Source organism: Artibeus jamaicensis, unplaced genomic scaffold (genome assembly GCF_021234435.1).
Source record: "Artibeus jamaicensis isolate MK-2021 breed Jamaican fruit bat unplaced genomic scaffold, CSHL_Jam_final scaffold_804, whole genome shotgun sequence".
Classification (NCBI taxonomy): domain Eukaryota; kingdom Metazoa; phylum Chordata; class Mammalia; order Chiroptera; family Phyllostomidae; genus Artibeus; species Artibeus jamaicensis.
Window position 1 is genome coordinate 1,188,460 of NW_026522055.1, and position 26,027 is coordinate 1,214,486.

Consider the following 26,027-nt stretch of genomic DNA (forward strand, 5'->3'; position numbering starts at 1 on the left):
ATTTTGCTCATGCTGGAGCGTATCCTGGTCCACCTTTCTCCATGCTTAGGTGGTCTTGGGAAGTCGTACCCACACGTGTTTCCTGATGGGATCTGAAGGGTGGAAAGGCATTGACTAGGTGCAGAACAGGAAGGTGATCAGTCTGGAGATGGCTGCAGGGGCTGCATGATGCCTGGCCTTCAAGGCCACAGTGAAGTAGTTAAATCTAAAGGCACTGGGGGAGCCCTGGCTGGTGTAGCTCAGTGGATTGAGTGCGGGCCTGCGAACCATACGATCGCAATTCGATTCCCAGTCACGGCACATGCCTGGGCTGCAGGCCAGTTCTCGGCAGGGGACCCACTACAGGCAACCATACATTGATATTTCTCTCCTTCTTCCCTTCTCCTCTAAAGATAAATGAATAAAATCTTTAAAAAATTAAAAAATAAAGGCACTGGGGAGCCATTGGATTGTTTCAATGAGTGGAGGCAAGAGTTAGGACACTGTCTTCCTGGACACTGTCTTCCTGGCAAGAGATCTTGATGGCTCGGACCAAAGAGAATGATGGGAAATGAGGGTTTCTGGAGTCAAGGAGGCTTCTGTCTCTGTGGGTTTCTCCTTCCTGCAGCCAGCAGTCGGGTGTCCTGACATGGGTAACTATTGGGGCTCTGGAGGTGCCTGTGGATATCTACCTTGAAGTCGGGGTCCAGAGAGCACTGCCGTCCTATTTGGCCATGATCTGGCTCACACTTGGGGCTCAGGGCTGGGCTCCAGTCAGCCCTGGGAAGTCCTTGGGCAGGCGGCTTAACTGATGGAGCAAACAAACACGGGAAATACGACCCGGAGAAGGTCTTCTTGAATTTTACTGGTCACTCCTCTGTTCCATTTGCTGGTGGCCCCTCAAGGCCTGACCTTTAGAGGGATGGAGTGTCCCAGTCTCCATCCACACCCACATTCTTCGTAGAGCTGAGGACTCCCGGAGTTTTCTCTCCAGACTTTTCTAGCTACATTGCTTCCATCTGGAATGGAAGTAGGGCTTTCTGCCTCCCGGCCTCCCCTACCCATTCCTCCTCTGGTCAGTTCCCTTTCACTAAATGGCACCTGTGAACAGGCAAGAACCTTGGCATCATCCTTTACCGCCCTCTTTCTCTCATCTCTGCAGAAGTCCTTTGGGCTCCAGCTTGAAAATACATTGTGAGCACCCTGGCTAGTGTAGCTCAGTGGATTGAGTGCGGGCCTGCGAACCAAACAATCATGGTTCGATTCCCAGTCAGAGCACATGCCTGGGTTGCAGGCCCATTTCCAGCAGGGGACGCAGGAGAGGCAACCGCACACTGATATTTCTCGCTCGCTCTCCTTCCCTTCCCCTCTAAAGATAAATAAAGAAAAGAAAATACATTGTGAAGAAGACCATGTCCCCTGCTGCAGCCACCCTGCCTGTGGCCCATGCCATGAGGCCTCTCGCCTGGATTATTGCCTCTGTTTGCTTTCTGCTCTCCTGCTTCCTCTTCTTGTCTACAATCTTATTTTCAACACAGCAGCCAGAGGGGGCCCTAGAAAAGGTTTGAAATGTTGCCAGTTATTTTTCAACAGGCAACACTTACATATGGTTCAAATTCCAAATAGTTTAAAATAGTAAACCGAGTCTCCTTCCCACTGCTCCCCACCCCCACTGCCCTCCCTGCCCCCAGTCTGCTGCCTTCTCTCCTCAGAGGTGACTGTGGATTCCAGCTCCTGTATATCCGTACAGATGTTGTGTGTGACTCTGTGCATTCTGTGACTGCTTTGTTGAAAAAAAACGAGACTGCCACTCCCTTGCTAAAAACCCCAGCTAAATGAGCCTAAAATCCAAATTCCATCCCAAGGCTACAGGGACCCTGCTTGTGGCACTTGGCCCCTCCCAATTTTACTTCTCTCTTTCACCCTCACTCCTCTCCAGCCTCATAGGCCTCCCTTGTTTTCGTATCCTCTCAGGCTTTGAGCCCTTGCTGTTCCCTCCTCTTAGCACACTGTTCCAGTCGATGTGGAATCGCAGGCTCCTTAAAGGCCGCTTTCCTCAGTTCTCACGGCCACCATCCCACCGCTCTGTGCATTAGCTGTAGTCACCCCTTTACCACCAACCGCGATGCTAGGTGTTCCCCCATGGACCACGGGTTCTGTGAGGGACCTGGTCTGTCATCACAGTTTACTCACTGTCCAGCACAGAACCGGAAATGGTGCTACTAATAATGATTGAAAGAAAAAAAAGCAAACGTTTAACTTGTCACTGTGCCAAAGGACCAATCCCAATACTTTATTGATTCATTTGACCCTCACATTAGCTATTAGCCACATTTAAGACACATGTAATTTAAGCTCTGCCAGGTGTAGCTCACTGGGTTGGGCATTGAGCGCCGGCCCGTGAACCAGAGTCTCTGGTTGATTACCCATCAGGACACATGCCTGGGTTGTGGGCCAGGTTCACAGTGGGGGGCACACGAGAGGCAACCAAACATTGATGTTCCTTTTCCTCTCTTTCTCCTTCCCTGCTTTCTTAGAAAAGAAGAAGAAACAGGGAGTTTAAGCAAGAAATCTTACACAGCTACTAGTAAGGGACTATGCAGTCACTTAATTGAGTGAAATGAGGGAATCAATGAATGGTCCTGAAAGGCGGGAGCCAGAAGCTGCGGGAGGCTGAGAAGGCGGTGGGCGGAGCCTAGGGAGCGGGGCCTATGGGCACGCAGCTGTGAGTTACGGCGCCACCAGAGGTCGCTGGCCTGGCTCGGCCGGGCCCCGCCCGCGCGGGGGCCGCTGGAAGTTGTGGTCCCCTGACGACCTAGCCACGTCACAGCCTTCAAATCTTAAGTCCTCGTCTGATGCAGGGTACGACCCGTATCCCCAAACCTCCAGGTAGATTCCCTCGACACCCAGGTCCATTATTTCCTTCTCCCTCTTTCCATGAGAGCGCTGGTCCTCCCCGGTTCCGCATGTCTAGGGCTCCGAGTAAAATCTGCCAGATCCCGCCCCCCATCCTGCAGCCAACTTGGTATCGTCTTCTACTTCATTTCCCCCACCCCCCCACCCCTTCGCCCTTTAATATGGCTTTCTTCGCTATGGTCCCCCGAAGTCGTCTCTCACGTCCTCTCAGTTGCTCCCGCCCGGGCTCAAGCGGCCCGAAGTAACTTCCAATTGCCGTATTCCCCGCCCCACACACCCTTTCCGTTCCCGGAGCTCCCCAGCCATATTTGGTACGTCCCGGCCACGCCCCCTCGCGGACGCTCTTGGTTGGCGCCGCGCTCCCCTGCTCGCCGCAGTGGTTCGGCCGTGGCGACCCTCTCCGGCTGCGCGTCCCCCGCGCTTGGTACAGCTCAACCCGTCTCCCCCCAGAGCCGCGGGCCCGCGCCCCTCAGTCGGTGGAGCCCGCAGCCCCTTTTGCGGCCCGTTTTATCCCCTCAAGTCTGCTCGGCCCGCGCCTGCCATGGTCCGTCCGCGCCGCGCCCCGCACCGCTCTGGCGCTGGGGGCCCCCTTGGGGGTCGCGGCCGCCCCCCGCGGCCCTTCACGGTGCGCGCCGCCCGCTCGCGCTCCTGGCCGGCCAGCCCTCGGGGCCCAGAGCCTCCGCGGATCCGGGCCCGCTCGGCCCCTCCCATGGTGAGCCCCCCGCCATTTTTCCAGAGTCTTCCACGGCCCCGCCCCCGTGCTCCGGTCTTTGTCCGCGGCCCCCTCCTCTGGGGTTTCCCGGGTGGCCACGAAGGGTGGTCCGGACCGGGGCTGGGTTCCCTTGTAGAACCCCTCGGTGGTACGCGCTGGGCTCTCCCCTTTGTTAGGCGCTCGGGCCGGGGTGGCGGGGGTGGGGTACGGGGGTGGCGAGGGCTCAAATTACTGCTGACTCGGCGGCCGGATTTAAACGAGGGGTGGGGGGCTGGCTGGCCGACTACAAACGTTGGCCGGCGTGCGCGCTCGTTTTTCCAATTGGAAAGTTCGTCTGCCTGCGGGCAGGAGATCTGGAAATGAAGGAGGGGTCTGGGGGACAGAGGTGAGAGGGACCGCGTCTTGCCCTCGCGCGCCCAGGTGTTGCACCCCGGGGCGTTCTGCACGGCGCCCATACCGTGTGCGCCCAGGATTTGCTGGCGCGCCCAGGTATGGGATGCGCTTACACATAGTAACAAGCCCAGACCTTAAACATAAACATTTAACTTTGCCAGTACATGAAGCTGCACAGTCTTTCCCCGGCCTTAAAACATGCACATACTTTAAAAAATCTTAATAATGAAAGCTTACTTGGAGCGGTAAAGCTGCGCGTCCCAACGTTTCCTGCACAGCCAAACTATGCACACGCTTGCCCAGATGTGCGTTCTACCCTAGGCTGGCTCTCAAGCTGGCTTCTCGACTGCTCTGTCCCCACGTTGTCCGTGGCGCGGAGGCTTAAGCAGGCTTCCTCTGATCTTACATACCCAGACTCGGAACATCTCCCCAAACTTTCCCTTTGCCTCCATTGCCCTCCTCTTTCATCAGCATTCACATCTACTAAAGCACTTCTTGGACCCTTCAACATTATTTTCTCCATACGGCTTTCACCCTTGCAAATACTAACTAGATCGGCTTTCTGGTGCAGTAAACGATGGCAGAGGCTGCAGCATTCAAACACTTGCCCTGAGGGGACATTTCCTTTAGGGTTGCACTTGACCTGTACATCCTGCTGTTGTACGTGCCCCACCCCCACCCCCGATCTTCGCCACTGGTCCCTGGGCTTCACGGTCCAGACCAAAACCCCTTTCAAGTCCTGCGAGATAAGCCCGCCCTCCAGGATAAACAGACTTTGACACGTGTCCCTAGAGCTTGCGCGGACTGACTGGGTCCTCGGGGGTGTTTGCCTGGGCCCTCCAGCTGGGCGCTTTCCCTGTGTTCCCGGAGTTCCCGGAGTTCCCTGCCCGGGCTGTGGTGCTTGAGCGCTCTTTCTCCCCCCGCCCGCACACACCCTGCATCAGGCTTTCTCCCTCACTCCTGCAGTTTCCCAGCTCCCAGGACCACATGCCCAGAGCTAACTGCCTGTCAGTATGCTGGGGCAGGGGGCATATGGGTGCTTCACGGAAAATGTGCAGTGCCCTTTAGTAAGAAGACGAAAGGAACAGCCATGGAGACTTTTTTTTTCCTGCCTGGAGGCACTTACGAGTGAGATTTTCCTGGGGTTCTTGCCGCCAGGCTGTTCTGAAGCCTTCACGTGTTTGCTGGAGATGTTTTTGGTTTAAAAAAAAGATGGTTGGGAGAGTGTGCTCTGAGAATGTGTAGCTTTCCTTGGCTGTACCGCTGGAACATTCTGGTGTTCTGCAAACGCTCTTGAGACAGTGCGTTTGAGTCCCCTCCAGGTGTTTGTCACAATGCCTCCTCCGCACGGGTCCCCACCTCCCTGGATGCTTCTGTAACTGTGTGTGCCTGTGGTCTGGGAGTCAGGCTGACATGGCTTCGAGCTGGGATGTGGGAGGGGGGAGCGAGGGCGGGCAGCGCTGGGGGAGGCTGGCAGGAGTCGGAGGGAGAGCCTGGAGTTTTTCTTGACGATTATGAGGTGCTCGGAAGGGCTTTGAGCGTGGGGGCACAGGGCAAGCCAGTGTGCCAGGTAGACAGGCCGACACGGCCCAGGCTGGCTTGTGTGTTGTGAGGGCTTCGAGGACACCCCTGGACCCCCAGAGCTGGCTTCCGAGCTGGGTCTCTCAATAGAGACTTTGATCAGGGAGGGTGAGTGGGCGGTGACTCCCCAGCGGAGGGGGGGGGGTGTTCCAGGCCCAGAGTGCAGCTGTAGTGACGGGCTGGAGCAGGAAGTCGGCTGGTGGCTCTCATGGAACTTGCACAGGCTGCTGGTGTTGAGGCGACAAGCGGGCTGGGGTGGGGGGGGGAGATGAGGTCGGCCCTCCATCAAGGCAGGATCTTGACTTCTGGGACGAGGGGTTTGGATGTCGTCTTGGGTGTTTCCGAGTGGGAAGTTTGGGTTTGCATACAGCGACATCGCCTCTGGGGTGAGTGGGAGATGGCCGGCTCGTGTGGTTGCTCCAGCCTCAGTTTCCCCACTCCTCTTCCGCAGCAAGGTGCTCGGGTCTTCGGGGCCCTGGGCCCCATTGGGCCATCCTCGCCTGGGCTCACCCTTGGGGGCCTGGTGGTGGGTGAGCACCGGCTCAGCAACAAGCTGCTGGCCTGGAGCGGTGTCCTGGAGTGGCAGGAGGTGAGCGGCCTGTGTCAGGTGTGGGGCTGGGGGTGCCCCGTGGGTAGCACAGCACAGGCACCTGGGCTGTGTCACGAGACGCCCGCTCCCGCCGCAGAAGCGCCGACCCTACTCTGACTCCAGCGCGAAGCTGAAGCGCACCCTGCCCTGCCAGGCCTACGTGAACCAGGGCGAGAACCTGTGAGTGCCGGGGACGGGCAGGTGGGTGGCTGTGGGGCCGGGGCCCCCCTGACCCTCTCCTCCCACAGGGAGACTGACCAGTGGCCGCAGAAGCTGATCATGCAGCTGATTCCACAGCAGCTGCTGGTGAGGCCCGCCCTGCACCCCCACCCTGCTCCCCCTACACACCCTGCCCCAAGCAGTGACCCTGCTGTCCTCTTGTTGCCCCCAGACCACCCTGGGCCCCCTGTTCCGCAACTCCCAGCTGGCGCAGTTCCACTTCACCAACAGAGATTGCGACTCCCTCAAGGGGCTCTGCCGCGTCATGGGCAACGGCTTCGTGAGTGGGCCAGAGGGCACGGGGTGGGGGCTGCGAAAGGCAGGGGCCTCATGGGCACTCTGGTGGCAGTGTCCAGCTCTGCTGGGACAGGCCAGGGCTGAGTCCAAGTGAGCTGTCCTGAGGGGCACCCCCTCCCATGGTGGGCCAGCCTGTCTGTAAGTGGGTCTCAGAGGTTCCTCTCAGTGGAGCAGAGTAAAGGGATCCACCTTCCACAGGGACGTCAGTGACCAGGGGGGAACCGAACTAGCCTCCTGGTGTCCAGGAGGTGGCAGGAACCTGGCGAAGGGACGTGGCCAGGGACTGAGGGAGGGACTGGTCCATGCTGGGCTCGGCTGTCTCGCTGCCAGGTGGGGCAGGCAGGGGCCCGGTCCGGGGGCCGCTGCGGGAGGTCTGTGTCATGTGGTCTGAGTGCACAGGTTGTGCTCTGCAAACACGGGCCGCTGAGGTGTCAGTTTGGGGTTCGGACACAGGAAGTCTGGAATTGAAATTCAACCTGGGTTGAATTTCCCCACAGCCCCTGCCTCTGGGCCTGGGTTTTGGCAGCACCCTCCCCCAGGGGTCTGGTTGTGGGAGGAGGCAGGTGCTAGGGAGGGTCGGGCATGATGTGGGAGCAAGTCCTCTGCCCAGGAGTCCAGTGGAAGGGACTTTGGGGTCCCCTCCAGTCCCTCCTCCTCTTTGGAACGGACCACCACTCTAGGGGTACTGTGGGTGCCAGGACTCCTGAGGTGCAGGGGCCTCTCCCCTCCCTTGATGTCTGAGCAGGAGGAGTCCGGGCGGGCGGGCCCCCACTGGCAGCCACCTGCACAGGCAGCTTCACTGGGCAGGGCTCACATTGGAGCGAGTGTGGCCGGGAGACAGTCCTGGGGTCCTCATGCCCCCTGGGGCCCCAGCCCTGACCTCAGATGCACAGGTGGGGGTGCTGAGGGGCACACTAGTTCGCTCAGTGCTTTGGCTGTGGACCTTGTTTGGGGGCCACAGGGTCGACCCTGAGGACTTCTGTCCCATGGCCACTGGGGCAGGCTCGTGTGATGAGGGAAGGGCGCTCTCGGCCCCTGGGCAGCAGGCTGAGGTCCCTGACTCCCAGCCTCCCCCAGGCGGGCTGCATGCTCTTCCCCCACATCTCCCCGTGCGAGGTGCGCGTGCTCATGCTGCTGTACTCGTCCAAGAAGAAGATCTTCATGGGCCTCATCCCCTACGACCAGAGTGGCTTCGTCAACGCCATCCGGCAGGTCATCACCACCCGCAAGCAGGTGCGCCCCAGGCCCAGGCGGGCCAGTGAGGCCTTACAGGGTTGGGGGGGGACTGCGGGTGGCTCCCAGGAGGAAGGACGTGTGTGCAGACAGGCGGTGGGTGGGCAGGGGGCCCGCTCGTCACGGGAAGGGTGGTGTGAGGCAGACCCTGTGGGCTTTGCGCCCTAGGCCGAGGGGCCAGGACGGAGGCCAGGGCTGTCTGCGGATCTGGGGACAGGCAGTGAGCAGGCTTGGGACCAATGGCCTGGGGTGGAGAGGGAGGCTCGGGTGGGGCCGGGGCACCAGCCCACACCACCCCCACCCACCTGGCCTCCTCCTGCAGGCAGTGGGGCCTGGCGGTGTCTCCGGCCCCGTCCAGATCATCAACAACAAGTTCCTGGCATGGAGTGGGGTCATGGAGTGGCAGGAGGTGAGCCCTTGGCGGCCCGGTTACTTCAGGACCAGCAGGCCCCTGCTGGGCCCACCCACTGCTGATGCCTCCCCTCTCCCTCCCCCAAAAGCCCAGGCCCGAGCCCAACAGTCGCGCCAAGAGATGGCTGCCGTCGCACGTCTACGTGAACCAGGGGGAGATCCTGTGAGTGTAGGGCTGGGGCTGGGGGAGGTGTCTCAGTGAGAGCCAGCCACCGACTTTTGTCCCTTCCCACCTGCAGGAGGACCGAGCAGTGGCCGAGGAAACTGTACATGCAGCTCATTCCTCAGCAGCTGCTGGTGAGTGGAGGGCGGCGCGGGGCCCCACACCTGGGGCCCTGGGGCGGCGAGGGAGTGAGCCCTGGGGAGCCAGCTGCAGGAGAGTCTGCTCACTGGAGGGACAGCAATGTGATGGCCGGCACTGGGCCCCAGAGCCAGTCACTGCGTGGGCAGGGGTGAGGGCCAGGGCAGCTGGGCAGTGGGCCGTCTGGGCCCCTGGGCTCATGGAGCCGCCCACGCGGCGTCCCCACAGACCACCCTGGTGCCACTGTTCCGGAACTCCCGCCTGGTGCAGTTCCACTTCACCAAGGACCTGGAGACGCTGAAGAGCCTGTGCCGGATCATGGACAACGGCTTCGTGAGTGGGGCGGGGCGGGGAGAGGCCCTGCAGGGTAGGAACCGCCAGATCCCCCAGGTGTCTAAGTGAAAGTGAGATGAACCCAGGGACACCCTTGTCCCCGGGATGGGCTGGGGGTGCCAGCAGCCGATGGTGGTGGCCTGTTTGCTGTGCACCCACTGGCTCCTGGGCCACTCGGCTTCCCCGGGTCCTGTGCTGTCCTGGTGTCATTTTACAGATAGGGAAACTGAGGCTCAAAGGCATTGCTGGCAGTTGTAGGGCAGGGACTTGGGCCCAGAAGGCTGGCGCTGGCCTGTCCGAGCCTTGTGCTCCCTGGCCCTCCCCTGCCACCTTTCTCCTGCTGTCCCAGAGGACAGGACACCCTGGTCACTGTAGGTTTTCCCGGAGAAAACCTGGGCTCCTGCAGGCCCCTCCCTGCAGGGAGGTGTGTCAGCCTCCAACTCTCAGAGTGCCGCATGGGCGGCCCCTTCCCGGGGCTGGGCCGCGGTCTGTCTGATGGCTCTTTGCAGGCTGTGGCTGTCGTCCACTTCCCCAGTGTCTGTTACGGAGGGTTAACGCTTGTCTCACCTATTTCTTTTAAATCCACTGAAGTGGTCCCAGCTGCGCCGGTGTGTATTTGAGGGGCCGGTTGTCTATTCCACTTGTGGTCAAGTGTAAAGGCACAGGGCTGCCCGAGGGCCCCGTCGTCCTGGGGTCGGCCCGTCCGTCTGCACCAGACCACTGACTGTGGGCCCTGAGCCCACGTGGCCCCGGAGCCAGTGGGTGCACAGCAGACAGGCCACCACCCCTGTGGCAAGGGGTGTGTCCCAGGCTCTTCAAAGCCTTTGGAGCCCCGCCCAGAGTGGTGCACAGAGGGCTGACCTGTGACAGGACGATGGCCCAGCCTTGCGGAGAGGGAGGAGCCAGCAAGCCTCGTCCTGCCTGCTGTTTTTGGGCAGGGGTCAGTTAGCACTCCGGGCTGTGCACAGGGTGGAGCCCCAGTGCTGGCGTCTCTGCTGGTGACGCCTCTGCGCGGCTCAGCCAGGGCGGATCCTGCAGCCTGTGTCCCAGGCTCCATTTCAGGGGCGTTCTGTGTACTTGCCCCTCTGGTGTAGGTGGTGCTCCCGACAGCAGGTGGCACAGTGTCCTGGGCTCTTCTGCACAGCACCGGCTGGGCCCTGGACAGTCGTCACTGTGCCCGAGGGGGAGGGGAAACGCACCGGGCTCGCACAGGCAGCGACGCCGGCCCTGATGGATGCCGGCCCTCGTGGTCCGAGCCCGGTGGTCTGAGCCGGGTGCGGTGGGAGAAGCCTCTGCACCCAGGGCCACCAGTGACCAGGCCCGTGCCCGCCAGGCCGGCTGCGTGCACTTTTCCTACAAGGCCTCGTGCGAGATCCGCGTGCTCATGCTGCTGTACTCCTCGGAGAAGAAGATCTTCATCGGCCTCATCCCCCACGACCAGAGCAACTTCGTTAGCGGCATCCGGCGTGTCATCGCCAACCAGCAGCAGGTCCTGCAGCGGAACCTGGAGCAGGAGCAGCAGCAGCGAGGGGTGAGGCGGGGGCAGGGCCCAGGCCCCTAAGAGCCCTGCTTGCCTCTGCCCTCCCTTCGCTCTTGCCCTTCCTGTTGCTGACTCTCTCTTTTGGCTTCTCCCCTGCAGATGGGGGGGTAGTGGCCACCCTGGTCTGGGTCCCTCCAGGAGTCACAGACGAGGCCCCCGCCAAGACCGGTGAGTGGCAGCCTGGAGGAGTGTAGGCTGAACTTGGACATGTATGTGGGGGGTCTGGGGAGTAGCACGACCTGGCTTTGTCAAGACCAGAGTGAGTGAGAGGCTTGGCAGCCTCCAGGCTCTGGGGGTCTCCAGGTGGGGCAGGAAGAGGCCCTTTCCTCATCCCTCGACCCCCGCAGGCTCGCTGAAGGTCCTAGCAGCCAAGTAGGGGGGCCTGGGGGCTACTTGGAGCCCCAGTTCAGGCCCACCCCCTGTCCCCTTGCTCCAGATCAGATGCTTGTGAGCAGGGGCCCTTGGAGGTCACGGCTGCCCAGGGAGATGGAGGACAGCGTCCTGAGATGTCTCCGAGGACAGTTCCCACCCGCGTACGTTTTCCCAATAAAGTCTTTTCAAAGCCCAGAGGGCCATCCTCTTACAGCGCCTGCAGCCAGAGCCTGAAGAGCCTAGTTCTCGCCCTTTGCCCAGGAGAACTTCAGCCCCCAGCGGGGCCTGCACCAGGAGCCCCAGGCCTGGCAGGTCTGTGCTCCCGGTCGTCCTGGGAGCGGCCTGCCCAGGGCTGGGTGGCCTACCCTTCGTCCCAGCAAAATGCCTGCCAAGCTTAAAGAAAAACTTTATTGAGGGGCAGGGGTGGGCCGGCGCTCAGCCCTCAGAGAACTGGCGGTAGAGCTGCTTCAGCTGTGGCTCCACGTGCAGCCGGAACGGGATCTCCAGGATCTCGGAGAAGCCTTCGGCCAGCGTTGGGGTTTCAAATTGCTTCCTGAGGGCAGAGGGCAGTGAGGGGGGCCGAGGCTCAGCGGCGCCCCAGGTGCCCCGGGCAGAGCCTGCCCTGGTGGTGCCTACCTGTAGCCGAACATGACCACATCGGACACGGGGGCGTGAGAGGAATCCGTCATCTCCCGGAACTGCAGGGGCAGAGATCAGGGGTCAGCTTGGTCAGGCTGGGGGTGCCATGTGTGTGGAGGGTGGGGGTCACGGGCACTCACCCGGTTGTTGTGGCGCGCCTGCTCCAGGGTGGTGCTGAAGAGGAAGCAGCGGCAGGGGACGCCGGCATCTCGGGCACACTGGATGTACCTGTGGGGGCGGGGCTGGTAAGGGGCCCGGACCCGCCCCACAGGCACCTCCCAGGGGCCCCCAGGTACCTGGCCCTGGTCTCGACGTCTGGGTTGGTGTTGTCAATCACCGCCCGCTTCTGCTGTTTGAGAGCTGCCTCACATGTGCTCACACAGCGCTGCCATGATCCCAGCGTGTCCTGGGGTGTGCAGAGAGCAGATCATGGCAGGGACCTAGGAGGAGAGGGATGGGGCGGGGGGAGGGGGGGGCAGGAGGGTGACCCTGGAAGAGCAGGGGGAACAGATCCCACCAGGAGATGAGCGGTGGCAGGAGGGGACCTACCCTGTTCACATGGACGTATCCGGCGGACACAAGGTGCTTCCGGAGGAAGGTGGACTTCCCAGCTGGGAGGGGGGACAGTGTCAGTGGGAGCCCCAGGAGGGCCGGAGCACCTCGGGGTCGGGGGTCGGGGTGTCTCACCCCCAGGGAATCCCACGGCGACAACCACCTCAGGGTCGGCACTCAAGAGGGAGCTGGACTCGGGCAGCCAGAGCGGTCCTGAGGAGGAGATTGTCCTCTGGGGGCACAGAGGCGAGGAGTGAGTCCCCTCCTGACTCCACTGCCGCCCCCGCCCGCCCGCTCCTGTGGGGCTCACCGGGTCAAAGGCTGGGAGCTCGAAGCTGGCCACCGACCACTTCAGGAAGAACTCCTCGGGGGTGGCGAAGGGCAGGCCCAGGTTGAGGGCAAACTAGGGGTGAGGGCGGAGGTCAGGCAGGGGGCGAGCCGGGCGAGGCTCCTTAGCGCGTGCGTGCGTGCGTGCGTGTGTGTCGCGCGCGCGGGGCTTACCAGGCGGTCTGCACAGGAGAAGTCTTTCTTTTTCCGCCCGGGAGCCCAGTTGGCGGGGCGGCCAGCGGCATCTAGGATGCACACAGAACACACCTGCGGCCTCAGGAACCCGAGTCCCCCGCCCGGCCTTCAGCTCCAAGGAGCCACACACTCCCCCCACCCCTGAGCCCTTACCTCCCACGAAGATGCTGTCCCCAATGGAGATGGGCACACCCTCGTTGGCCTGGGGGGTACAGGAGACGTGGCTGTAAGGAACTGACTCCCACATCTGTCCCTCTGGAGCCGTAACGGGCTCCTCTGAGCCCTGGGTCTGAACTCGAACCACTCCAGCCCCACGTTCCAGTTCAGCAGCCGGGCTTCTCACTTGCAGTTGTGTCAGACCGACCAACTCGCCATCTGTTCCTCTTTCAGCCACCAGAGGGCGCCGGTCCCCACTCCTGCTGACAACCCTCCCCCAGGCAGCCCCACCTATCCGATGCCCGCTTGCTCTGACCTGGCCTGTAGTCCCCTTCGTTGGCCACAAGGGCCTCCTCACTGACCGTCCCTAACTCATGGGGCTCAGTACTTTGCACCTGCTGTGACCCTGGTCTGGAAGGTTCTTCAAGAGCCTAGACATCCACCTGGCGTCCTCCCTCACCACCTTTAGCTTTCGACTCCAGTGGCACCTCAGACAGACCACCCTGGCTGGTCAGGCCTCGTGGCCTCCCACTGTTTTACAGTCAGTCCACAGTCAGCGCCCTTCTCAGTGTGTGGGCCCTGGGCCACGCTGAGGGACCTCTGACAAGTGATGAGTCAGTGACTGATTTCTACCACCCCGGTTTTCAGTTGAAGTTCACTGGCCTCACATACCAACATGAGGCCATGAGAGCTGAACAGCAAGTCAAGGACAATGGGAGGAGGCACCAGGGAGCATCACCCAGAGGGAGGAGGCTGGGCGGGGAGTGAGGGGCCGCAGCAGGGGGAGGAGAGCAGCCAGCGGGCTGCGTGCAGCTCACCTGCTCCCGCAGGTGGTCCCACATGCCGGTCACTGGCTTCCGGTACAAGCCCGCATGTGTGGCAACCAGCACCTGTGGGCCAGATGGGGACAGAGACCACTCCTTGAGTCCCTAAAGTCCTTCAAGGACACACAGGACCCAAGCACGCTTTGCCATCCTTGACCAATCAAAGGAGAGCTCCCAGGGCCACTTAAGATGGGTTTCTGTCCCAGTAACCACACGCAGGACCTCCCCCTCTCCGGGTCTGTCTCCCTCTCTGTTCTCTCCTCTGGACCACCACCTCGCCAGGACTCTGTCCCCTCCCTCCCTCAGGGTCTCTAGAACTCTGCCACGCCCCCCAGCCCTGATCCCCCTTCTCTTCTGGGTCTCTGCCCCCCCCACCCCTCTTCAGCTTCTTGTGCAGCTGGTACCTGAAAGGGGACTCCCAGCTTTTCCACCACAGCCTCCACCTTGGCCTTGAACTCCTCTGCTGACAGCTTCCCACGCCCAATGCCCATCTGGTTGGTGAAGATCACCAGCTGAGGAACAGGCAGGTGTCACCCAGTGCCCGCTTCACTGTGCCCTGTCCCCCCCCAGTTTGGGCCCACGCATCCGCAAACCTTGTAGCCCTCCGCGTCCAGCTCCCGGAGCTTCCGTGGGATCTCTTGGTACAAAATCCTAGGATGGGCAGGAAAGGGTCAAGGTGACCTGGGGCCTGGCAGGAGCCTCACTCACCCCCTTCTCCTGCCTCTCTTGTCACCTCCAGTCACTGGGGCCGGTGGGGAAGACCTTCCCAGAGCGTGTGGTGATGAGGGTCCCATCCAGATCAAAGCCGGCCACCTGGCGTCACCAAGAAAAAAGAACGGCAGTGGCACCTCTGATTCCCTCAGGCTGGTACCTGTCAGCCCTGTGACCACACTCCCCTACGGGAGGGGGAAAGTGAGCCAGGGAGCCCACACACCTCACGTAAGGCCAGGCCCGGCGAAGATGCATCCCCAACGCCGGGGTGCAGAGCCTGAAGTCTTCCCTCCCGTCTTCTCCTTCCCCCACACCCCTCAGTATTCCAGTCTTCATAATGGGGTTCATACCTTACCCACCCTGACCTCCACCTGGAAGGGCCAATAACCGTGCAAATGAGGCAGGAGCCAGGTTTTGTTTGGGTGCGAACTGCAGCATCGGGCTCTGCCTCCAGGCTTTCTTGGACCACCCCCCCTTTACTGGTGAGAGAACAGGGGCTCAGAGAGTGGCGTGACAGCACCTGAACGCGAGTCTGTCTACACATAAGGAACACACCATCACAACAGCTCCTGCTGGAATGAGCCTCATTGTTGCTACAGTTATAGGGTGCTTAGGGGTCAGGCAGGAGTCCGGTGCTTACAGCCACCCCTGAATCTATCATCAGGTGCGTTTCTCAGGAAAGTGGAGGGTTAGAGAGGTTAACTGACCTACCCAGGGGCACACAACAAACGGGGTTGCATTCCCAGTCTGTGGTGGCCCCTTCAGTCTCCAGCTTGGCCCTCACCTTGCTCTGGGGCTTCACCCCGGGTGCGGTGAACACTAGCAACTTCTGAAGGCTCTCCCAGCCAGGGGATGACTTCCGCATCCGCTTCTTCTGTTGTTCAACATCGTCGTCCTTGTTAGGTCCCACCGGAGGGGTGCCTGGCTGGGATTCCGGCGTGCAGGTGTCTTGCCAGCGCAGCGTCAGCGGGTAGAGACCGTTGACCAAATACAGTGTGTCCCCCACTCCCAGAGAACCCTCAGACCCCGGCTTCATTTCCTGGGTCCCGGCAGTTGAGGGGTTAACTCCCAGCTGCAGAGAAATAGAGAAGAGCTGAGGTCAGCTCCACCACCCAACCTCCAGTCAACCAACCCAGAGAGGACTTGCCTTTCCCCACCTGCCAATCAAACCCCTAAGCCCTGCCTCTTCATTGTGTACCACCAATCAGGGTTTCGGGAAAGTTACAGGTGTTCAGTCTTATCCCGTTTAAATGTGATGGATATTGCATCAAAGCAGGCAACACTTCAAGGTGCTTTACTGGCCACACCTGCTTCCCTCCGAGCCGGTTGTTCCCTCGGGCCTGCTAGACTGGGATTCCTCCCCGACCCCACCTCCAGGCCTTGCTGAGGAACTGGTACCTGTTTCACAGCCACCGTCCGAGTCTCAGGGTCCGCGACCAACTCCACTGAGGGGTTGAGAGGGTGGAGTCAGGACATGCATCCCTGGGCGATAGCTTCCCTCCTTCCCGGGGAGCATGGCCAGCGTCAGGCCACAAGATGGCGCTACAGCACCCATTCAGGAGGAGGAGGAGGAGGCGGTTTAAGTCTAAAGGATTGGCTCACTCCTTGACAAACAGCAGCCAGGCAAAAGGCCTTAGCATTACCTGTGACGCTGGTCTTCGCCTAGGGACAGGGTGGGAATTTTTCTGTATAGAACTGGCGAGGAGTGTGGTTAGGTGCAGGTCATGGCCCGTTACCACTCATCTCTGCTTTGCAACACTCATTGCTGCTTAGTACGTTTCTCCCTAGGATTGGCTCTCTCCTTGACAAGGGTCGTTCACTGACCCAAACGTTCACGGTGGCCTGTAAGCCTCCTTTTCTGCTCATTGACAACTGTCTCAGGATAGGCTTGGTACCCTCCCCACCCCCGGGGGTCTGCTAGTTCTGGTTCGGACACAGCCTCTCTCTTCTTGTGCTCCCCAGAGGGCACCTGACAACTTTAGAATCGGCTGCACCACACAGTTTCGCCTGGTGGCCAAGCGTGTCCTTTAATGAGTTGACTATCTTTCCCAACCAGTGTTCCCGCTAAGGAAGCAGGCCACACCCCCTCCAGTCAAGCCCCCCTCCTGCCTACCTTGGTTTCTGGAGCACTTCCGGTCGGTAACCCGGGTCAGGGGACCGCGGCCCAGGACCAGGGCCTGCCCGTCCGTGGGCAGGAAGATAGGGGGTGCTCCCCCAGGGGGGCTCTCCAGCCACAGGCCGCTCCTCGTTTCCATCTTGGCCACCTTGTGAGCCTATCTAAGGGCACGTAGGTAAATAGGTTTGGATGGCAGTCGCCTTCCGTGCCTAAAGGAAGTCCCGCCTCCTCCCGTGCCCTCACTGGAATTCCCTCCATCCGCTACAGGTTTGGGTAATCCCACCCACTCGCCAGCCTAGGATTTGGCTTTTTCCCCGGTCAGGACTTCCGGCTCGGTCTTTGGGGAGCCGGGACCCCTACGTCCCGGGGCAAATGCCGAGGACCTGGCGCGCTCCCGCCTCGGCCCAACGCTCACCCGTGCTCTAGCTCACTCCCCACTTCCGACCAAAGAGGTACTATCAGAGGCTCTCGGCCCGCGGTTCCACTCAAAGCGTTGTGAGTTTTTCGGCGGACGGAAATGACACGTTCTCCGCGAGGAGGCGGGGCCCCAGAGCTCCTCCCACGGCCGGAGCCCCGCCCCTCCAGGCCTCAGGCCCTAGTGGTTCCACCGCAGCTCTGACCTTCATCTCTCTTGCTGCAGTGTGAGGCTGAGGCCAGTAGGGGGCGAGGGTCCTCCGCTACAGGTTCTCTTACAAGTCTAAAATTTCACTTTGCTGGATACTTACAGTGGAAAGTTTTCTTTCCAATTGAATGCTCAATGGCAGTCGAATAAACAAACACCTGCCTCCGACAGCATACCTACACTTCGATGCTGATGCTGCAATTTTCTCATCTATTAAGTGGGGAAAATAATTTCCACTTTGTGGAGTTATAGGAAGATTAAAACAGTTAACGTATGTAAGTAATACATGAAGATGGGTAGTAACTTTTCCCGTTTAACTCTCGCCTGTTATTAGCGTGCCTTGGGGGTTACCCCATGAGAAGTGGGGAGTCAGCATTTGTTTGACCCAGCCCTGCCTTCGGACCAGGCGCCACTCCCTGTAACCTCCCGCTGTCTTATGGCAGAAAGACACACCTGGTGGTTCCAGGTTTTGCGGGAACTACGTGGGCTCAGGACACCAATTCTGATTTCAACACTCACCCACCACCCACCCGAAAGACTGGGGCTCTATGGTCAAAAGGATTCCCAAAACATGAATGTCCACTTTACCTGTAAAAGGGCGACAATAATTCCCACTCCCAGCTTTACAGTGAGAAGCAATGAGATGGTGCTCATTTGGCTTCAGAAAGTTTGTTGAACAGACATCCACAACAGCTCGTACTCATTTGAGAGGTAAAATCTTTAATCTCACAGCGCCACTCCCAACTCGCAATCCCCACCCTCCACTCTCCCCCCAACATCAGGGCCGGAGAGTGACGGCCCCTGCCCCCCACCTTGGGTGGACGAGGGCCCTTTAAGGCACCTGTGGGGGAAAGAGAGAGGGGCGGGAGCTGGTAACGTCTTGTATACAAGGACGGGCTTCGATTGGCAGGCTGTTATGGGATGGAACCAGTGAGTGTGTACATGGAGGAACAGGATCAGGCCATCCCTGAGGAGGGGGCCAAAGAGAACAGTTGTCAGGACTTAGTAAAATCGACATCAGCCCCAGTAGTGTACAGAACGTAAATCTAAGGCCACAGGCCAATCCTGGGCACAGAGGGGGCTTGGCCACTCCCCCGGGAGGCTGGATCCAATCAGGTAGGAAAATGCAGGCAGGGCGATGGTAACTCTTAAGAGATTGGTCAAGACCTTCAGGATTCGAGCCAATCAAAAGAAGCCGCCCATTTACCAAAGTGGAGCACCGCAACCAATCCTAGGACTTGGTCGTGCTCTTCCAAGGATGGAGCCAATGCCATGGGAGCAAAGCCCTTGTCACTAGGCAGAAAATGATGCGGGTCGCCGCAGTTAGTGCTTAAAACTAGCCACGCCGATAGGAGAGGGCCAGTCCCTTAATAGAAAGAATCTGTCGCTGGGCAGAAAAGAGGCTACAGACCCTATAGGGAAACTGGATAGGTCCCCCTCCTTGGCGGAGAAGGGGCGGTAAGAAGAATGGGCGGCGGGGATTGGCAGGGGCTAGTCAATCCTGGGCCCGGGAACACCCTGGAGGCAGGTCCCAGACGAGACTCCGATTGGCGGCCCCCGGGGGGCGTGGCGGGGGTGTAGTGTAGAACTGGGCGGGTGCCGGGCTGGGCGGGGCCTGGCCCGGAGGCTCTCTCCCCGCACCTCAGTATTTCCTTTTCAGCTTCTGGAAGTCACTGGTGTTGAGTCGAGGTCGTGGCAGGTCCCCGAAGACCTGGGTGTCCTCGGCCTCCCGCAGCACCAGAGCGCGCATGCTAGCTGCGATGCGGTCCAGGTCCGGGGAAGAGGGCTGCGGGGGCAGCGACCGCACCGTGTCAGCACCCGTAGTGGAATCCACAGTTACCCCCGCCCCCTCCCCAGCGATCAGCAACAGCACCCTGGGCTCCCGGGCCCCTCCCGGACACTTTTGCTCAGGCGAGGCCCATGGCCAGAAGGCCCTTCACCCTACCTCACTCAATATGGAACCTTCCTACCCGGCTCAAACACCACCTCCTCCGAGAGGCCTTCCTGCCCTCCTCCCCATCTTGGCCTGGACCACCACGTTCCAGCTCCTTCTCACACCGAGAGAGCTGCTCCTGTGCTGACCAGCAGGCTACGTACACCAGGGGGTCTCACATCTAAGGATCGGGTCTGGAATTCAGTCACATACCAACAAAACCCCTGCCACCCACTAGCTACCCCCGGGGCTTTCACCCTTGTCAAAGGCTTTGGTCTCCCCATCTGAAAATCGGGGCAGTAACGAGGTCTGAGAAAACCAACACAGAAGCTGCTCAGGCAGGTGGACTAGCATGTCGCCTGTGCTATTTAGAAAAGATCCCTCTCCATGTCGGCCTCCAGCACCCAGTGCTGCCTCTCTTATAGTCCCTGTCACCTTGAAGGTGCTGGGCCTGGTCCCCAGCAGGATGAAAGGCCACCAACAGAAGCTGGACCTGAACCTGTCAGAGACCTGCCCAGGGCCCAGATCTCAGGCCTTGACCGCTGCTCACTAACTGTGTCTGCCAGGGGCCAACAGACAGCAGCAGCTGCTGGATCAGCCAGTGCAAAACTAAGGGCATGTAGCCCCAGGGAGGTCGGCCCAGGGGACCCCAGGCCTCCTTCTGTGGGGCCCAGAGCTCCTTTCCCAGCTCTGCCCCTTAGATGCTAAGGTACTGGGGAAGTCCCATGGGCTCTCAGTGCCTCAGTTTCCCCTCTGCTTCACCCAGGCCAGCCCAGGAATGGCACACGCAGGACCATATGGGAGGAACAGAGGACAAGGTGGGGGCAGACAAAATCTAGGTGAGGCCAGACAAAATCTAGGTGGGGCCAGGAACTCTTGGGGTACGGGGGTGGAAGGAGATCGGACCCCTCTGAGTCTCAGCTTCCCCATCTGAAAGAAATAACAAAATCCTCATGCCTTGCTGGCAATATGCCTTCTATAGACAGAGCTGCTGTTCCTGGAAATGGAGAGGTTTCCTCTCCAAGACCCTGGGATACTCTGTAAGGCCGCACAGTTAACACTGCATGGCTCCCACCCGCAAACCTGCCTGGTTCTTTGAGGCAGGAGGAGGGAGGCAGGATTAATCTTGTGCAATGTGGCATCCATGCCTGAGGGCTTCCTGGAGGAGGTGGCTCTGGGCCAGTCCCAACGCCCCTCTCGCACCTCCCATCTGCCACTCACCGGCCCATTCTCCTCATCTGATGACCGTGCTTCTGTCCTCTTTTCCTTGAAGGGCCAGATGGGCACGGAGACAGGCAAGGACTTGGCGTACTGCTGGGAGGGCAGGGCCGAGGCCGGGGGCACTGAGAACGCCACGGGGCCAGCGGGGGTCTCCTCGCTCAGGCTGCCGTCTGGGAAAGAGTGGACTTCAGTCTCTGTCCCTATACCTACATCCCAGCAGCCCCTCACCCCAAACCCCGGGTGTGGGGACAGCCTGGGACACTCACCGTCCGTGCTCTCCGGGTCTGACTCACAGAAGGGAGGCAGGTTCTGGAGCGTGGCATCCTCGTCCATCACAAAGAGCCCTGTGCGTGGTGTCAAAGGCCCAGGCCGGTCAAGTCACCCCCACCTGCCATGTGTCCTGGCTTCCAGCCACCGCGTCCCTGCTCCCTGCACTGGCCAGGCCCTTGCAACTCTCGGGGTTTCTGGAGGCGTCATTCCCTCCGCCTCAAACACCCTTCCTGGTTATCTGCTTGGCTATCGGCAGGAACAAATCTCATCTCTGTCTGTTACACCCTCAGGTAAAGCAACTGGCTCAACAGGAAGCCTGTGAAGTCTGTTTGGGATGAGCTGACTCAAAACACAGCAGAAGGAAACAGGAAGTCCTTGCCCCGGCCGGTGTGGCTCGGTTGGTTGGGCGCTGTCCTGCCAAGGGAAGGGTCGTGGGTTTGATTCCCCACCGGGGCCGAGAGTTCGCCAGGACAGGGCACGTAGGAGAGGAAACCAATCGGTGTTTGTCACTCACAGTATTGTTTCTCTCCCTCTCTTTCTCCCTCCTGTCCCCTCTCTCTAAGTGTAAATTTAAAAAATCTTTTTGAGCCCAGGCTGGTGTAGCTCAGTGGATTGAGCGCGGGCCTGCGAAGCACACGATCGCGGATCGATTCCCAGTCAGGGCACATGCCTGGGTTGCAGGCCAGTTCCCAGCAGGGGACGCACAAGGCAACCATACATTGATGTTTCTCTGTCTCTCCCTCTCTCCTTCCCTTCCCCTCTAAAGATAAATAAATAAAATCTTAAAAAAATAAAAATAAAAATCTTTTTGAAAAAAGAAATATGAATTATGATCCCTGTTTGACAAACGACAACCTGAAGGCACAGAGAGATGAAGTCACATGCCACAGTTAATATATGGCATCATGGGAATTTGAACCTAGGCCATTGGCTCCAGGGTCTGTACCCTTAACCCTATGCAGGCTTCCCCAGCAACAGTGAGGAAGCCAGCTACTGCCAGTAACAATAACAAGAAACTCCTATTTATTAAGCCCCCTGCAAATCCTACTCACTCTCCAGAGCCCTAACATTAGTCCCCTCTCTGGGAGGCACCCCACCTCCAGATTCCCCCGCAAAACTGCCCGTCGCTCCCTCCCCTGGCCTCCTCAGCTGTGGCTGGCATCCCCACCGCCCGAGTAACTGCTGTCTTTATTCTAATCCCATTCTGATCATTCTCCCGGCTCAGGAGAATGGCTTGTTCCCTCCCAAGCCCACAGCCTCCAGTTCTCTGGCTAAACTGGGAGTCCTCGGGTCGGCTCTGGGTCTGTGCCCAGCACCGTCCAGCAAGGGCTGGACCTGGGACATCATGTAAGGAAACTGAGGCTCAGGGGAGGGGAGCGGGGAAAGACTGGCTTATGGTCACACAGTGAGTCACAGGCCAGCCGGCCTGGCACCCGGGTTCTTTGGGACTCCAGCCTCCAAGGAGCCTCAGAGACGAGCAAGTGCCGGGCCTCCAGGAAAGTCTACCGCGGAGGTGGCCGGCCCCGCAGAGCGCGGCCCCCGGCCCTGTCCTCTGCGCCTCTCACCTCCGTTATCACTGACACCCAGCCGCTCCCCAGAGGTCTCCGTGTCTGTCGGCTCGTCCTCATCCTCCTTGTCTTCCTCCCTGGGCAGGACAGGCCGGGGCGGGCTCCCTACAGGGCTGGGCAGCTGTGGTGCTGGTGGGGGCCCGGGGGGCCGGAAAGCGGTGGCAGCCCTGTGGGCCAGGGCGATGTCCTGGAGGCAGTGGCGGGCGGCCTCGGCAAGAGCCCCGCGGCCGTGGGCCTCATAGGCGCAGGGGCCCGGGCGGGGAGGCGGGGGTGGCGCGGCGGTCAGCAGCACTAGCTCCGTGCCCGTCCGGGTCCGGAAGCGCTCGGCGGCCCCCACCACGGCCTCCCACAGCTCCTCGGGGCGCCCCGAATCCATCCGTACCCTGTGGGGCAAAGCAAGACAGAAGGGGCTGAGGCTGGACAGACGGCGCTATCCACACCCAGTCCCGTGTCCACCTGTTCCTGGACACCACTCCCACCCCTCCCACCTACCTGCCCCAGCTGAGCTCAGCATTGTCCCCCAAACCTGCCATTCCCCAGAACTCCTCCCCATCCGGATTTCAACCCCCAGCTCCATCCTCCTGCCTTGCCCTTTCCCCACAGCCCCCATCTCGCCTCTTGACCCCGTCCTTGGGAGCCACCGGCCACAGGTGAGAGGTGGCGGGTCCAGCAGGGGAGGTGCCGTGCAGGTGGGAGCCCCGCTGGGTTCTGAAGACTTAGTACAAAAAAACTGGGATGCAAAATATCTCGTAATCAATCTGACGGTGACTACACATTAAACCGATGACACTGAAGACATATCAGCTAAATAAAATATATAGTGAAAAAGAACTTCCTCTGCTTCCTTTTTACTTTTTTTAGTGTGGCGTTTGGAAAATTTGAAGTTAGAAGCACGGCTTCTATGGTGTCTCTATCGGACAGTGCTGCTCTGACTCTTGTCACAGCCTCTCCCGCTGCCCCCCGGCCTCCCGCCTGGGCAGCTCACAGCCCGGCAGTGGCTCTTCTACACTCAGAGCCCACCTTGCCCTCCCCAGCACCCCTAGGACAAGGTTACAGTCCCTTCCAGACAGCTGGGGCCTCAGGCCTTTGGTCGAAGTGCCTCCCCCACTTCCTGGGACCCCTGGTCTCTCCCTCACCTCTACATCGGGTCTCCCCCCACCTGGCCCCATAGACTCCCCCAACGTCTGAGTGACCCCTATTCTAGGACAGCACTCTCTGAGGCGTAGTCTGGATCCATGCCCCGGCCTGTGTGGGAGCCCCTGAGGGCAGGGCTGATTAGAAAATGGTGTGCAGGGGCCCAGCTGGTGCGGCTCAGCTGATTGGAGTATCATCTAATAAATCTAGGGGCTACGGATTCAATTTCCAGTCAAAGCACCTATGGAAGCAACCCATCGATGTTTCTTTCCCACACTGATGTTTCTCTCTCCCTCTTTCTTCCTCTCTCCAAAAGCAAGGAAAAAATGTCCTCGCGTGAGGATGATAAAAAAAATCTAAAAAGAAAAAGAAAGACAACAGTGTGCAAGTTGCCATCTGTCTAGACTTGGCCTGCAAAGCTTTCCTCCTACAAGGCTGTGCCTCTGAAGTGAGGCCACCGGAGCTCCCGGAGTAGGAAGCCCTGGCCAAAGCCCCACACAGTGACAGTACAACCAGCGCCCTTCCTGACAGACCCGGTAAAACGTTTATCTGGCACCAGGAAGGGACCCACGCACCATGAACATTCTCATGTCACCCTCTCACCAGCTGGGATAGAAAACAGCCACTGTCACCCCCCTTGATACTCGTATCTGATGCCCAAGGAAGTCAGTACTGCACCAGGGGTCCGACCACTGGAGAGGAGAGCCCGGCCCCGATCTGGCCAGCTGCAGCCAGGGCCTCTTCTGAATACAGGAATGCCACTCTGCCCACTTTGTGAGCAAACATTTATGATCTCCTAGTCCGGGTGGGGAAAGTGAGGCTCAGAGAGCTTAGGGCACTGGCTGGAGGCATACAGCTGGAAAGGGCAGATGGAGGCCGCCATTGCTGTCTGCCCAACTCCAGAACCTAACAGGGCCGGGAGGTGCTCAGGGTCTCTTTGCCAGTCCTCGAGTCACCCCCATATGAAGGAGGAGGAAACTAAAGCCCAATGCAGGGAAATGACTGCTCTAAAGTCACACAGCTTAGCAGTCCTAGGTCTGGGGCTCTCACTGCCTTGGAACACCAGGATAAAACTCCTCGCTGTCCTAGATCTTAGCATAACCACAGGGCTACAAAGAAAAAAGTGGGGGTGATTGAGGGTGTCCCCCTCCCCCCTCAGAGAGAACGCACAAAGAGAAGGGAGAAGCAGACCTCTCTGGGGAGTGTGCAGTCCTTTACCCAAAAGAAAAGAAACCAAGACTCTGGGAGTCTCCCACCCTACAGGTTCTGGAGGGAGTCCTGCCTCTTCAAAGAGCTGAAAGATAGAGGACTTCTCCCCTCCCCTCAAATGGGGCAGTTTAAGATGAGAGAGAGGAAAGGGAAATGAGAACTGTCCCCCACGGGACAGGGAGGGGGAGCTAAGGCGATTGGCCTCTTAGGAGAAGGTCAGGCGGTGAAGCGAAGAAACTGACTCCAGAAAGAGGTGAGGAAAGAGGAAAAGTTCCCAAAGAAATGAAGGATGCTAGTGAAGCTCCCCTCTTAACCACCTGTCAAACTGGAAATGCCACCCCAAACTCCGCTAGAAGGTGAGAGGAACTCGAGGATGCACCCGGTGTCCTGGGAAGGGGTGACAGTCTGGGGTCTTTCTCCACCGCTCACTGACAGCCAAAGCACGCCCGAGGGCCAGCGCAGACCCACTTCTCCAGAGGGAAAACAGGAAATCCCGCCCAGGTGGGGAGCAGAGCCGGAAGTCCCGCCTTTAGTCGGGTGAGGGGCGTCCAAGAACCCCCGGCCCCTGCCCCGAGCAACCCCTGACCCTAGGGACGTGGTCCACAATCAAAGTAAAAATCCTAATGGGTCTGAAGACCAGAAGATAAGGTTGTCTAGGCTTTCCCTCAGAGCTCAGGGACGACAGTTCACGTCAGCAACCCCTTTCCAGCGCTCAGCAAAGGGTCGCTGGACGATCTCTGCCCCTTGATCTAGTCAGGCTATATCATTTCCGAGAGCGGCTCATCCTCCCTGCGCCCCTGTCCTGGGGACTGCCAAAGCCTCCCCACACCGCGGTACACAACGCCGCCTCCACTCACGTGCCCGTAGCCATCATGGCCGGCCCGGCGCCGTCGCCGCCCTCAAAAGACATGGCGGCGCCCAGCGTCACTTCCGCGTATTAAGCCCGCCCCCGAGCTGCACAAATCACCTCCCCAATACTGGGTGCCCCAGACCAAGATGGCGGCAGGGGCTTTGGCAGAAGCAAGATATCCATACAAAAGATGGGTAAAGGCTTCAGCGTGTTCGGAAACGAGCCTCGATCATTTCGATTTGACCCCAAGAAATGAGTTGGCCTGCTCATACACATTCACGACCACAGTAAACTAAGGCAAGCTATCTGATGTCCCTCACTTATAATCAAACACTTCCACGTAAGTGAAAGAAAGCAGTGTCCTTTAATGAGATGGCCACCAGCCTGACATCATTTGCCTATAATATATATGGGCTCTCCAGCCTATCCCCCTTCAGCACCAAGTCTGGCAAAGATCCAACAAGGTAGCCTTTCTAGCTTCAGTTTGCCCAACTTCAACATGGCGGCTTACACAGCTATTTTTTTTTTTTTTCCACAGCGACTCAAGATTTTGTGGGGGACCGTTTTGTTCCCGGAGATACTGACGGCTTCATTCTGTTAACCCAAACCCATCAGCGCCTGTTGTGATGTACAGTTTCTCTCACCTTCTTTCCTTTTCTCGGTTTCTGTTTTCCAGGACCACGCTGTTGCGCCCCCGAGAGGGATGAGACTGCCCCGCGTTAACATGATCTCAGCTGACCGTCGTATCCGTGCCCGCAAGCAAGATGGCACCTCTTCGGCTTCGATGCCAGTTTACAATATGGAGAAAGGAGGAGGTGTTTTGG

At 59.4% G+C, this 26,027-nt stretch overlaps 3 protein-coding genes across 7 annotated transcripts; 1 reads left to right on the plus strand and 2 right to left on the minus strand.

The window, feature by feature from the left end:
- The first annotated feature begins 3,122 nt into the window (after positions 1-3,122).
- PTOV1 (PTOV1 extended AT-hook containing adaptor protein) lies at positions 3,123-11,071 on the plus strand. The gene is made up of 13 exons (XM_037140854.2): positions 3,123-3,607; positions 6,033-6,170; positions 6,268-6,350; positions 6,419-6,476; positions 6,562-6,669; positions 7,764-7,919; positions 8,242-8,328; positions 8,420-8,493; positions 8,570-8,627; positions 8,860-8,964; positions 10,298-10,495; positions 10,604-10,672; positions 10,941-11,071. Exons 1-12 carry the CDS (start codon positions 3,437-3,439, stop codon positions 10,613-10,615), a joined length of 1,248 nt encoding a protein of 415 aa, XP_036996749.1. The 5' UTR covers positions 3,123-3,436; the 3' UTR covers positions 10,616-10,672; positions 10,941-11,071.
- Positions 11,072-11,265: 194 nt separating this feature from the next.
- Positions 11,266-16,939, minus strand: PNKP (polynucleotide kinase 3'-phosphatase). 3 transcript variants are annotated; one of them, XM_053659648.1, is made up of 17 exons: positions 16,812-16,939; positions 16,394-16,553; positions 15,679-15,725; positions 15,065-15,352; positions 14,303-14,382; positions 14,163-14,220; positions 13,974-14,081; positions 13,564-13,635; positions 12,743-12,791; positions 12,569-12,639; positions 12,378-12,470; positions 12,203-12,299; positions 12,065-12,126; positions 11,808-11,921; positions 11,656-11,739; positions 11,513-11,574; positions 11,266-11,429 (listed from the first exon to the last, which is right to left on the minus strand). In XM_053659648.1, the coding sequence occupies exons 2-17, from the start codon at positions 16,533-16,535 to the stop codon at positions 11,312-11,314; spliced, it is 1,545 nt and encodes a 514-aa protein (XP_053515623.1). In that variant the 5' UTR covers positions 16,536-16,553; positions 16,812-16,939; the 3' UTR covers positions 11,266-11,311. The 3 variants fall into 3 exon arrangements, with proteins under 3 accessions (XP_053515623.1, XP_053515622.1, XP_053515624.1); XM_053659647.1 differs by having other exon boundaries at positions 16,394-16,557; positions 16,812-16,938; XM_053659649.1 differs by lacking the exons at positions 15,679-15,725; positions 16,812-16,939 and having other exon boundaries at positions 16,394-16,479.
- A 779-nt stretch (positions 16,940-17,718) lies between these two features.
- AKT1S1 (AKT1 substrate 1) lies at positions 17,719-25,957 on the minus strand. Of its 3 annotated transcripts, none has more exons than XM_053659651.1 (5): positions 25,848-25,957; positions 22,008-22,393; positions 20,439-20,516; positions 20,173-20,342; positions 17,719-18,804 (listed from the first exon to the last, which is right to left on the minus strand). In XM_053659651.1, the coding sequence occupies exons 2-5, from the start codon at positions 22,384-22,386 to the stop codon at positions 18,661-18,663; spliced, it is 771 nt and encodes a 256-aa protein (XP_053515626.1). In that variant the 5' UTR covers positions 22,387-22,393; positions 25,848-25,957; the 3' UTR covers positions 17,719-18,660. The 3 variants fall into 3 exon arrangements, with proteins under 3 accessions (XP_053515626.1, XP_053515625.1, XP_053515627.1); XM_053659650.1 differs by lacking the exon at positions 25,848-25,957 and adding an exon at positions 25,211-25,278; XM_053659652.1 differs by lacking the exon at positions 25,848-25,957 and adding an exon at positions 24,671-25,179.
- Positions 25,958-26,027: the final 70 nt, after the last annotated feature.

What these genes read in the sequence shown, in the direction of transcription:
- AKT1S1 (XM_053659650.1), bottom strand. Translation starts at nt 25,263, where the DNA reads ATGTCTTTTGAGGGCGGCGACGGCGCCGGGCCGGCCATGATGGCTACG. An exon ending in GGGTGTCAGTGATAACGGAG is followed by an intron (nt 20,517 to 22,007) that starts GTGAGAGGCGCA and finishes CACCACGCACAG; the next exon opens with GGCTCTTTGTGATGGACGAG. An exon ending in AGACCCGGAGAGCACGGACG is followed by an intron (nt 20,343 to 20,438) that starts GTGAGTGTCCCA and finishes ACTCTTTCCCAG; the next exon opens with ACGGCAGCCTGAGCGAGGAG.
- PNKP (XM_053659648.1), bottom strand. Translation starts at nt 16,535, where the DNA reads ATGGAAACGAGGAGCGGCCTGTGGCTGGAGAGCCCCCCTGGGGGAGCA. An exon ending in CGCCGTGGGATTCCCTGGGG is followed by an intron (nt 12,127 to 12,202) that starts GTGAGACACCCC and finishes CCCCCCTCCCAG; the next exon opens with CTGGGAAGTCCACCTTCCTC. An exon ending in GATACGTCCATGTGAACAGG is followed by an intron (nt 11,922 to 12,064) that starts GTAGGTCCCCTC and finishes TGCACACCCCAG; the next exon opens with GACACGCTGGGATCATGGCA.
- PTOV1 (XM_037140854.2), top strand. Translation starts at nt 3,437, where the DNA reads ATGGTCCGTCCGCGCCGCGCCCCGCACCGCTCTGGCGCTGGGGGCCCC. An exon ending in TCATCACCACCCGCAAGCAG is followed by an intron (nt 7,920 to 8,241) that starts GTGCGCCCCAGG and finishes CTCCTCCTGCAG; the next exon opens with GCAGTGGGGCCTGGCGGTGT. An exon ending in GGGTCATGGAGTGGCAGGAG is followed by an intron (nt 8,329 to 8,419) that starts GTGAGCCCTTGG and finishes CTCCCCCAAAAG; the next exon opens with CCCAGGCCCGAGCCCAACAG.